This window comes from Coenobita brevimanus, chromosome 92 (genome assembly GCF_032717465.1).
Source record: "Coenobita brevimanus isolate Jiangsu-jjx chromosome 92, ASM3271746v2, whole genome shotgun sequence".
Lineage (NCBI taxonomy): Eukaryota > Metazoa > Arthropoda > Malacostraca > Decapoda > Coenobitidae > Coenobita > Coenobita brevimanus.
In genome coordinates this window covers 22,145,906-22,158,113 of record NC_137045.1, presented here as the reverse complement: position 1 = coordinate 22,158,113, position 12,208 = coordinate 22,145,906, and the positions used below count along the sequence as shown (strand labels likewise).

The following is a 12,208-nucleotide window of genomic DNA, read 5'->3' as shown; positions in this document are numbered from 1 at the left end:
TAAATTTGTTCTACAATCCCCAGACGGCATCCATATTGCTTCTTTAGTCTCCTCCACTTTGCACATCTTTGCATGAAATCTGTCCTTAACATTCTTATCCCTCAACTTCCACTCGCATCTTTTCGAACGTACACTATTTATCTTTTCCCTACTTATCTTCATTTCAAATCACACACAAACAGCTTGTGCTGCTGGGCACATTCCTCCCCACCCGTCCCTTTTACATTTTTGACATGTTTCCTTTTAGATTTTCCAACCTGCAAACAGAATCAGTCTGACCTCTAACAGTACCCGATCCGTAAGTCAGTAGTCTGCTCTCTTTGTAAACACCGTGTCCCGTACATTCTTTTTCAGTGCCTAAATGAATTCAAGTATTCTCTCACCTTCAACTGAGCAGAGGCTTCACGAACTGGAAGGGGTTAATTGGCTTTGAAAAAACATCTGAATATGCATTCTCTCTTACACAGCCTTCTTCATAATTAAAAAATAGTTTCTTACCAGTTGCCCGCATAGTCCTGACGGTAGTCTTCCCTTCCCTTAATTACTTCTGTAGACCTAACCAGTCTTGAAATTAATCTTTTAGCCATGAACTTTTATTAGTCATGAAAGAGAGAGGAAGAATGTGGGGGGTGGGGTGGGTGGGAGGGAGGGGTGTGTGTTTTATCTGGTCCTCTAAGTCAAGCAGACATTCCAGGCGTCACATAAATTTACATGTCATCACTTTGGCAGGAAAGGCTATTGTTCATATTGAATACATGCCAGGGCTATTTCATTACCTCGCTCGGACAGAGTCCAACGAGGTACTGTTTTAGGTCGTTTGTTGGTTTGTTTCTTTGTTTGTTAGCAACATTACGGAAAAACGACTGAATGAAATTACATGAAACGTTCAGGATATGTGGGCACTGGTCCCCAAAGAAAGTGATTAATTTCTGGAGGTAGTCGAGTGACCCTGAAAGGTCAAAATCATGGTCACGGATTTTCAGAGGGCTATAACTTGAAAATGGTTGAAGACAGGGATATTTACTATTAGGAACATACAGGAGCTCGTAATATGGGCCTTCATTTGGCACCAAGACCTTTGACCATGAAAGGTCAACACAATGTCATTGATATTCAGGGGGCTATAACTCGAAACTGGTTGAAATGGATATTTACTATTATCAACATATAGGAAATCCCATATGGGTTTTTAACTGGTACCTTGACCTTTGAACGCAAGTGATCCAGAAAGGTCAAACTCAAGGTCACATATATTCAGGGGGCTATAACTCAAAACTCGTTGAAGATAAAGATATTTACTATTACTAAGCTCTAGGAAGTCTCATATGGACTTCATTTGCAGCATGATCTTTGACCATGAGTGGCCTTGAAAGATCAAAAGCAAGATCACGGATTTTCAAGGGGCATAACTTGAGAACATTAACGCCATTACCTTTGAATTTAACTGTGCACTGGCAGAAACGAGTCCGTATTTAACAGTAATAAAACAACTGCTGTTGGGCGAGGTTTGTTGTGTCTGGCACCACTTGTTAAGCATTACTGTAAAAGTAGTAGCAGTGGGAGCAATTTTATGACATGTTCCTGGGCCCAGTGGCAGATCAGTACAGACTATTTTTTAACGATATTCAGATCCACAAATTGTCACAGTACTTGCCCAGCCCGGGATCTCTCAGCACCCCACTGTTCCATCCGCTCCGGCACCACCTCCCTCACTCTCCTTCCTTGTAATATTAACTACTTCAGACTGGAAACGCCCCTTTTTTTTTTTCTTTTTTTTTGACAGACGATTTCATTCATCTCAGGAAAGACGCCTAGGGAGTGAAGGAGTTAGGTGTGACTGACAAAGCAGCCTGATGCTTAATCACATGAGCCACAGGAATTATTTATTATATTTTATTCATATGGCAATTATACTTGATAATCTGGCTGAAGCGGGAGGGGGGGGGGGGCTGGTGAAGAGTATATCTAACCCCTCCAGTTAAAAAAATCAGTCCAGAGCTGAATGAATCGTCATGGTAGGTTAGGTAGGGAGGAAGTGTCTGAGTTGTGCTTAAAACAGGTGTACTTCTATTAACGTTGAGATTGCCATAAAAAAAAAAAAAAAAATGTCATCAGAATGAAATGGTGAAGCACTGTGGCTGAGTGGAACTATGTTCTTAGCATTTGGGACAGAGTGGTCTCTTCTTTAGCAACTTATTTTCCATCTTACACCGTACTTTCTCCTACAGGTTTTGAATACCTGTTTAATATCGACGCAGCCTGCATCGGGAGCACACTAGAGGATTATTAAGATGTGCAAAATAAATCGCCAAGGAAGAAGTGTCACGAAATCCCCGGGTCAACTAGAAATGTAAAACAGGCGTGCTTACATTAGCGTTGTAGACTGTAAATTCGAGCATGACTGCTCTGGTGCTCTTGTCAATCCACTTGTGTCGTTGCACGTAGTCTAACCTCTCCAGCAGCTTCCCGGCCGGGCCACGCAGCTCCAGCACGTACCCCCCACCGCTGTACTGACCCAGTCGCCCACTCGAGGGGTATGCCTGAAGCTCGTCACTTGTACGATACCTGGTTGAGAGGGATGGTATGGTTCTGGTTACCAGTACTGTATATTAGTAATAGAGGCAGGATTAGAAGCATTCATATTAGTACAGTAACATTAACATATGTGGTAGCAGTAATACTGGTATTATTATTAATAATAGTATATAGTAATGGCAGTAGAATCCTTCCTTCTTCTTAGTGCCTGCATTCATCATTAGGCATGATTATGTACAGACTACTGAAATTGAGACCGATCTTCAGCAACAGAAACTTTTTTTTTTTTTTTTTTCTAAACTTGCAATTTCTCTGTAGGAACTGGATCATTCCTCATGTGATATCAGTTTGAACTTCAGTACTTCCATTTCTTTCCTCTCCATTTCCTTACGGATTTTATTTTTTCCTTGCTGCAGACTGTCGTCCATGTGTGTGTGTGGGGGGGGGGGGTTAGTGCATTATCAGGCGTGAGTCTAACCTTTATGCCCAGGGGGAGGGCCTGTTTGTCACATCCCGCTACGTGGGAAACAAAGGAGTCAGCTTTCCTCCAAATAATGTCTACCTTTTAACCTGATAAAAAAAAAAAAAAAAAAATTGGCCTCCCAGAAGCCTACCTGGGGCCGGAAACAAATGGAGTTATACTGACACCAATCAAGAGTAGCCACACCAGGCAGGTTCACTGTCTGGGATATGACGAAACTGTACCCCTACATTAATCGCCTTAGTCACCTCTGTCAGGTACTAATTCAAATCTCTTTCTTCACCATTCTGACGAGTTTTGTCAAACCATGATCCCCAGTCTTTAGCAATAATGGAGTAACTGACCATGATAAGGGTAAGACACACTAAAACTGTAAATCTCTGGGGCATCACGATCTAGCCCCCACTGGAAATTAAACCGTAATGCATACAATGCCTCGACATGCAAAAAAAAAAAAAAAAAAAAAAAAAAAAAAAATGTTCTTTAAGAATTAATAGATGTGAATTGGAATATCAAAGGTCTTATTAAGACCAGATAACCAGATAAGGCTTTCACAGAGTTGTCATATGGTTTGGGTCACATACTGTTCTACAAAGGCAAAACATGTAAAGAAGAAGCATTGTCTAGGATTCTTGGTCAAACACACACATCAGTGGGAATAATTGAGAATTACTTAGAAATAATGAAACAAAAACAGACCTAATAAGAAATCTGAATAAGATATAAATGACTAAGTTAATTGTAACACCCTTCAACATCAAGGTATGATGAAGAAAAATAAGCAGTTAGTTAAGATGTTGATGATGCTATGAAAAACTCAGTGTACATTTGTGATGCGAGACTGTACAAAAGTAGGCAAGGTGAAACCGCAGCAGGACATTATGAGATGGCTACTAGGAATGGTAGAGGAGAAATGCTGGCAGAGTCTATAGGGAGGAACAGAATAGTAAACACCTTCTCTCAGAACAAAGGTGGAAGTGGACCTGGAAGGGACTAAAGGGTGAAAAAAAAGAAAAAAAAAAAGAAAAAGAAATCGATCTCAGTCCCATTCACATAGCACATTCCAGTACAGGGAAGAATGTAAATGCACTGAACAAAGTAAATGTAGGAAGAGACCTTAGAATGGTGAGAAATGAAGTCGGATAATACTACTATAGATATTAAGAGAGAAATGGAGAGGCTATATATACCTCATGGCTATGAAAGAGGTGTCTGCAGAGTGTAGGTTGTTAGTTCAGATCAAATGTTGTAGCTGATACAGGAAGTAGGCATCAACACTGGGATGAATGAAAACTTCACGAGAACAGTAACCCCAGCAGATCTCAAAGCAGAAGGCAAGAAACCCCCAAACAAGAGAAAACTTTCAGAGAGTCGCAAGGAAAATAAAGTCTAAAAGAAGGAACTGACATCATCAAAAAGTGTCAGGACTCCATATTATAAATACAAATAATAACAGAAAGCATGATGGATAGATAGATAGATAGATAGACAGAGCACCAGACAAGGTGTGGGAACGGGATATTAGCTTGGAACTCTTTAAGTGAAGGAATGTTGATCGTGCACCGGAAGCAGTACATACACACAGACATACAGTATTCAAGAAGCTTCCACGACAGTAGAGCACACGTGAAACGACCCCTATTACACCAGAATGTAGGAATTTGAGCTCAGAAGGAGACAGACCATAGAACCGGAAGGTAGTAGGGAGAATGAGGATAGCAACACGGGCGAGAGAGAGAGAGAGAGAGAGAGAGAGAGAGAGAGAGAGAGAGAGAGAGAGAGAGAGAGAGAGAGGTAGCTCGCGGGACTCTATACTTCACTCGTGTGTGAGAGACTTTGTTAATATTTCCAAGACAAATAAAAATAGTCCCATACTAATCTTTACCTCTCCTGTCATTGCATGACAAAAAGGGAACGAAGATTATCTACTTACAAAACTACTCAGGTATAACAACCGCTCGTCCACGAGTCTAATATATGTATAACTGATCTACAAACACACTACAAGAAGCTACAAAGTATTTGTAAGAAAGGAGATCACACTAAAACAGCTGATCTAAAGGACGCCATCAACAAACAGGGTTAAATGGGACCCCGGGGTCTTATCCCACAGGGGTTGGCCTCCAATTAAGGGTCTTAGGCAATGCTGGGAATCATTCTCTCTCTCTCTCTCTCTCTCTCTCTCTCTCTATGTATATATATATATATATATATATATATATATATATATATATATATATATATATATGTTTACCCTGGCAACGCCGAGTACCCCTGTTACTGACTGTGGAGCTGTCAGACGGAGGTGATATAATGCATCCTAATGAAAGCAGGTTCATCAACGTGGGGTGGAATAATTGGATGTTATGTAGTACCCATCACCTGGAGTGTCAGATGATCTAACGAGAAGTGCGCATCGATACATTCTGGAACAAGTTTATAGTACCTCGGGAAGCTAGTTTATACAGATTTTTCAGGAAACTAAATGAAATGAAAAACATGAAAGGGCCGGAGGGGTTTTGTTAAATTAATATTTACATGAGCGATATACAACAATCCTTATGTTATAAAATACGGTCACTGTGTCCTTCTTTTAATTTATGGACTGGAAACTTGGACTGTAAGAAATCGTTGGAATGTACACTTCCGAGTGCTTAGTGAGGAATGGTAAAGTTTGCTAGATGTCAAGGAGAAAACAGGAGAAAAATAAAGTTTACTGGATATATATATATATATATATATATATATATATATATATATATATATATATATATATATATATATATATATATATATATATATATATATATATATATATATATATATATATATATATAGTGAGAAGTGTTAATATTAGGGAGTGGGGTTGCGAGGGGTAGACCAAAAAAGACCTGGGACGATGTCATTGTGACCTCAGGGTTAAGGGACTGAACAAGGAGGTTGCCGGAGATCCAGCGACATGGACGGTCGCCATTAGATTACCAAGGCCGACGCATGCAAAGCATGTTGGAGCCTCAAAAACGAAAACGATATATATATATATATATATATATATATATATATATATATATATATGTATATATATATATATATATATATATATATATATATATATATATATATATGTATGTATATATATATATATATATATATATATATATATATATATATATATATATATATATAGATAGATAGATAGATAGATAGATAGATAGATATAGAGATAGATAGATAGATAGATAAAAAAATGTTTGTCTGTCAGTCTGTCCTCCATGGAAGTTGCTGGAGATGCTTATAATACTCTCTAAGGGCTCTTACAGGTGTAACTTTTTACGGCGGATTGAGATGTGTACATTACAGAACAGCTGCTAAAGTGGTGCCCTGGACGCACTACTTTTAAAAGACTGGTCATTGGCAGTTGGAAATACGCACAAAGGAAGACAGATCCAGAGTTGACTTGTTGCATACATGAAGGACTGGGAGCAACGGTTAACTCTTGCATTAGAAAGTTGGACAGAAAAGGGATGACATTTGCTGCTAGCTGGGTGCTACGTGCCCAACGTAGTGGTGGAGGGACGCAATCAGCCAGTTCAGAAGAGTTGTGACCATTGAAGTAGAGATGGGAAAGAAATCAAGATGCAACCGTGCGGCAAACTGACATAGGTTGAAGGGAGCCAGTAAGATGAAGAGGAGGAGAGTTAATGAGACGAAAAGCCTTTGACTCCACTTGTTGAGAACAGCTGTATGTTGGGCTCCTCCCAACACATGAGGGTTGTAAGTTAAACAGGGGTGAATAAAACCCTTGCAAAAAAAAAGGCAGCAACAGTGCAGGGGAGGCAGTGGCTCAATCGGTAGAGAGGTGGCCTGTGGTCTACCGGACCCAGGTTCAAATCCAAGCTGGGGCAGGGAACTGTTCAAGTTTTTGAATTTCATTAAATCAGACTTTACTGATCTACCAGAAGACCTGCCGACATGTCGTAAAAATACCCCCGCTAATACCAATACACCAGTCTTGTATGAGACAGCCCTAGCATGTATTTAATATGGATGGTGTTAGAGCCGAAGTGGTGATATGTAGAGGTGTATGGAATGCTGTTCCTCCATCACTTCCCCCCTCTGACTTCCTCATGGCTGACATTAAAATTTCTTCAGCTGATGTATTTTCTGCCATCACTGGCCTCAGTACTAACAAGGCATATGGGCCTGATGGGGTCTCTCCTGTTGTTCTCAAGAACTGTGCTTCTGTGCTTACACCCTGCCTAGGCAAACTCCTTCGCCTTTGTCTGTCAACTTGTACCTTTCTTTCTTGCTGGAAGTTTGCTCTCATTCAGCCAGTCCCAAAGAAGGGTGACCACTCCCAACCCTCCAACTATCGTCCAATTGCTTTAACGTCCTGTATTTCAAAAGTTTTCGAGTCAATTCTCAATAGAAAAATTTTAAGGCATCTTTCCTATCACAACCTTCTTTCCGATCGTCAGTACGGGTTCCGTCAGGGACGCTCCACTGGCGATCTTCTTACCTACCTTTCGGACTCCTGGTCATCCTCCTTTCGGGACTTTGGCGAAAGATTTGCCATTGCACTTGACATCTCAAAGGCTTTCGATCGAGTCTGGCATAAATCTTTAATTTCCAAACTGCCCTCCTACGGTTTCTATCCTTCTATCTGTGCCTTCATCGCCAGCTTCCTTTCTGGTCGTTCTATAACCGCTGCTGTAGATGGCCATCGTTCTTCTCCTAGATCTATCAACAGTGGTGTTCCTCAGGGCTCTGTCCTATCACCAACTCTCTTCCTTTTATTCATCAATGATCTTCTAAGCTGTACATCTAACCCTGTCCACTCATACGCTGATGACTCTACCCTTCACCTTTCCATTCGGTTCCCGCAACGCCCATCTCAACAGTTACTTCAGCAAACAAGGGATGAGGCTATGGCACACCTAATGTCTGACTTGGCTCGTATCTCTGACTGGGGTAAAAATAATATGGTTGTTTTTAATGCATCTAAGACACAGTTCTTACACTTATCAACCCGACAAAATCTCCCACAGGTATACCCACTAATGTTTAATAATATTCAGCTTAATCCTGCATCATCCTTGAACATGCTTGGGGTTTCATTTACTCAGGACTTATCTTGGAAAGATCATATTACATCTCTTGTAAAATCTGCTTCCAAGAGATTGGGTGTGCTAAGCCGACTCCACTCTTTCTTTACCCCTGCACAATTGTTGACTCTATACAGGGGTTTTATCCGCCCCTGTGTGGAGTACTACTCTCATGTGTGGGGAGGCTCCCCACATACAGCTCTTCTCAATGGGGTGGAGTCAAAGGCTTTTTGTCTCATTAACTCTCCTCCTCTTACTGACTCCCTTCAACCTCTGTCTCTTCGCCGCACTGTTGCATCTTTATCTCTTTTCTATCGCTACTTTAATGGTCACTACTCCTCTGAACTGTCTGCTTGCATTCCTCCACCTCTACGACGGGCGCGTAGCACCCGTCTGGCAGCAAACTCTCATCCCTTTTCTGTCCAACTCTCTAATGCAAGAGTTAACCGTTACTCCCAGTCTTTCATTTATGCAACAGTTCAACTCTGGAACTGTCTCCCTCTGTCTGTATTTCCTGCTGCCTATGATCTCCAGTCTTTCAAACGCAGTGTGTCCAGGCATCTCAAAATGATCGGATCTTGAATTTGGCTCTCTGTTGTATTTTGTTTTTCTCTTGGAGGGAACTGTTACTGCGGGCTCATGGCCTTTGGTTCCTTCTTCCTTGCATAAAAAAAAAAAGGAGGATTACTGGGCCTTGGTAGTAGGCTGTGAAGCCTATGCCCAGAGTAGGATGCATAAAAAAGAAAATATTACATGGTGTCGGTATAGCACAACTAATCTCTTGGATGCAGTTTTACAAGAGAGGTAATATGATCTTTCCAAGATAAAGCCAAAAGAAGGAAATCACATGTTTAATGATGATGCAGGATTGAGTTGGATATTGTTAAAAATTTTAGGATGCTCCTGTGGTAGATTCTGATGGGTCGAAAGATGTATGAACTGAGTTTCTGATGCATTAAAAGAACAAGATTACTCCAATCACAGAAATGAGCCAAGTCGGACACTGAGTGTGCCATAGCCTCATCCCTTGTTTGTTGAAGTAACTGCCGAGATGGACGCCGCAGGATGTAAATGGAAAAATGAAGAATGGAGTCATCAGCATATGAGTGGATAGGGTTAGGTGTACAGCATAGATGGTCACTGATGAACAGAAGGAAGAGAGTTGGTGGTAGGCCAGAACCTGAGAAACACCACTACTGATAGCCGCAGGAGAAGAATGGTGGGAGTCTACAACAGCAGTTATAGAACGACCAGAAAGGAAGATAGAGATGAAGGTACAAAGATAAAAACTGTTAGAGGACAGTTTGGAAATTAAAGATTTATGCCATACTCGATCGCAAGCCTTTGAGATGTCAAGTGCGATGGCAAAGCTTTCGCCAAGTCCCGAAACGAGGACAACCTGGAGTCTGTGTGTGAAGATCACATGTGGTGCATCCCTGGCGGAACCCATATTGTCAGTGGGAAAGATGGTTATGATAGGAAAGGAGTTTTAAATTTTTGAATTTTTGTTGTTAAGAACAGATTCAAGAACTTTAAAAATAAAGGATGTTAAAGCACCTGGGCGATAGTTAAAGGGCTGGGGATGGTCACCTTTCTCTGGGACATGCTGAATTAGAGCAAGCTTCCAGCAAGAAGGTACAAGCTAACAGCCAAAGGCGGTGAGCTTACTTAGGCAGAGTATATGCACAGCACAGCTCTTGAGGACAACAGGAAGCCCCTTTATGCCCATATGCCTTGTCAGTACTGAGGCCAGTGATGACAGAAAACATATCAATTAAAAAAAATAAAAATAAAGCCAGCCATGAGGTAGTCAGAGGGGGGAAGTGATGGAGGAACAGCACTGGAACTGTCTAAGGTGGAACTGGAGAAGAAAGTCTGAGCGAAGGGTTCTGCTTTATTTGTAGAAGAAACAGCTAAAAGCCATCAGAACAGTAAAGAGGAGGGAAGGATGATGAGGTAAAATTGTTAGAAAGGTTTTTGACAAGGTGCCAGGAGGAGCGGGAAGAATCTGAGTCAGAGAGTTTAGAGTATTTAGTATGAATGATATTATTTTTATCAGAGCAAAGGACAGACTTAGCATGGCTCCGGGCAGAGACATAGAGATGAGCTTCAGGGAAGGGTTTGCTCCAGAACCTTTTGTTGTGGACTGCAATAGAACAAGCGTGATATTAAACCACTTTTTTTTTTTTAAACATTAGTCACAGGATAAGAGAGAAGAATGTATGCTTCCATGCCCGAGAGAATAACCCCCATAATGCATGAGGCATACTCAGATCACTCTTGGCCCTGGAAGCATTAATCATACTAGCGAAAATCAAAGAAGTACTGCCTGAGGGCCTTCCAATCAGCAGTTACAAATAGCCACAGCTGCCACTTTTTAGGAGGGTCCACATGCCTAACTGGTGCAACTGGACATATTACGGTGATAAGTTGTGATCAGAGGAACCCAACGGAGAGAAAAGATTACAGAAGGATTAGTTGTATGGAAAAGGTCAGGTATGTTGGAACTCTCTCCAAGGCAGCCGAGGATATGGGCAGGGTGCTGTACAAGCTGCTCTTGGTCATTAAGGAGAGAAAAGATGTAAGCTAGTTCACCAGGTGGATCAGTGAAAGGAGAGGAGAGCCAAAGGTGGTAGTGAACACCGAAATCGCCTAAAATGGAGATTTCAGAGAAAGGAGAAACTGATAGGATGTGTTCCATCTTAGAAGTAAGATAGTCGAAGAATTTTTCATAGTGCAATTAGAGGATAAGTACAGTATACAGCACATTTATATTAGTCAGAGAATGACAGGATAGCCGGAGCCAGTGAGTAGAGAATTCGTAGGAGTCAAGTTCAGGAACATGAGATCAGGATACGTTGTTGCGTACATATACACAATAGTCACCTTTGACTTTGCAGTGAGTTTAGCAAAAGCAGAAGGATACAGAGAAAGGTTTGCTATCAGTCACGTCAGACAGCTGTGTTTCAGTGTGGAAGAGAAAGTGAAATTTAGAGGGAGAAAGGTGGTGTTCAACAGAGAGAAAATTAGAGGAAAGGCCACAAATGTTGCAAAACTGAACAAGAAGTGAGTCAGACAGTGGTTCCGTGCAACTCTCTTGGCCGTCACCAAGAGAGGGGCAGATGGTGGAAACTTTTATGGTCCGCCCCCTCCCCCCCACCAAGGGCTTCAAGGCCGGGCGCTGAGCTGTCATTTTTGCTGATTTTGGAATAGGAGGTGTGGTGTGCACTGTGCACATAGATTGTCACTGACAGTTCGAGGAAATTGTATAGGTGAGTATGCAGGCCTACTCTCACTGTTACTGAAACAATGAATATGTTCAGCAACGGGGGGATGGCCAGAAGCTAGTCCCGTGGGCTGATGAAACGGAAGCTCCAGCTCTCCCTATCATCAGTTTTCCATCCATCTTGGAAGTACCACCCTGTTCGACTGGTGCTACAGTCTACCCCCTGTTTTTAACTTCTACTACTATATTTTTATTAGCTACAATGGGTTGGGTGGGCGGATGGTCTGGTAGGGTGAGCAGGGCAGGTGGGGTGACTAGGCATGGTTGAGTGGATGGCTGGGTGTGGAGGGGCAGGATGGATGGAGAGGATGGGAGGGTGAGTAGGCAAGGTTGGGTGAGTGTTGTAGGACAGTGTGAATGTGGTAGGGCAGTGTGAGTGTGTGAGTGGGTGGGCAGGGTAAGTAGGTGGGCAGGGTAAGTAAGTGGGCAGGATGAGTGGGTGAGTGTGGGTGACTGGGTGGGTGGTTAGTGGGAAAATAGTTTCATGGCAGGAATAGGTCCATGGGGAATATATTCCTGGGGAAATGGGCCCAGGAAGGATCAGGGTTCAAAGGGTACAGTGGGACACCAGGTAACTTCTCATCCAGGAGCAGTGGTCTTCCAGGGCCCCAGACAATGACAGTATGCACGATCATGTGGTTTTATCCGGGTAATGTCAGGTATCCCAGAAAGTATCTTACAATAATCTACCACATTTTGTTTCTAGTTTTCATATTACCCTTGTCCATCACATTTACATTATTTTCTTATATCTATTTCATCATAACACTACATGAAAGTACAGGCACTGGTGTAGGCTGA

At 41.9% G+C, this 12,208-nt stretch overlaps 1 protein-coding gene across 1 annotated transcript in view; it reads right to left on the bottom strand.

Annotated features, from left to right (window-relative positions):
• Positions 1-922: 922 nt before the first annotated feature.
• The window catches only part of LOC145412163 (uncharacterized), a 147,205-nt gene continuing 135,919 nt past the window's right edge, over positions 923-12,208 (bottom strand). The window contains 2 exon segments of the mRNA XM_080282097.1: positions 923-949; positions 2,370-2,565. Of these exon segments, the coding sequence (XP_080138223.1) occupies positions 923-949; positions 2,370-2,565 (223 nt within the window).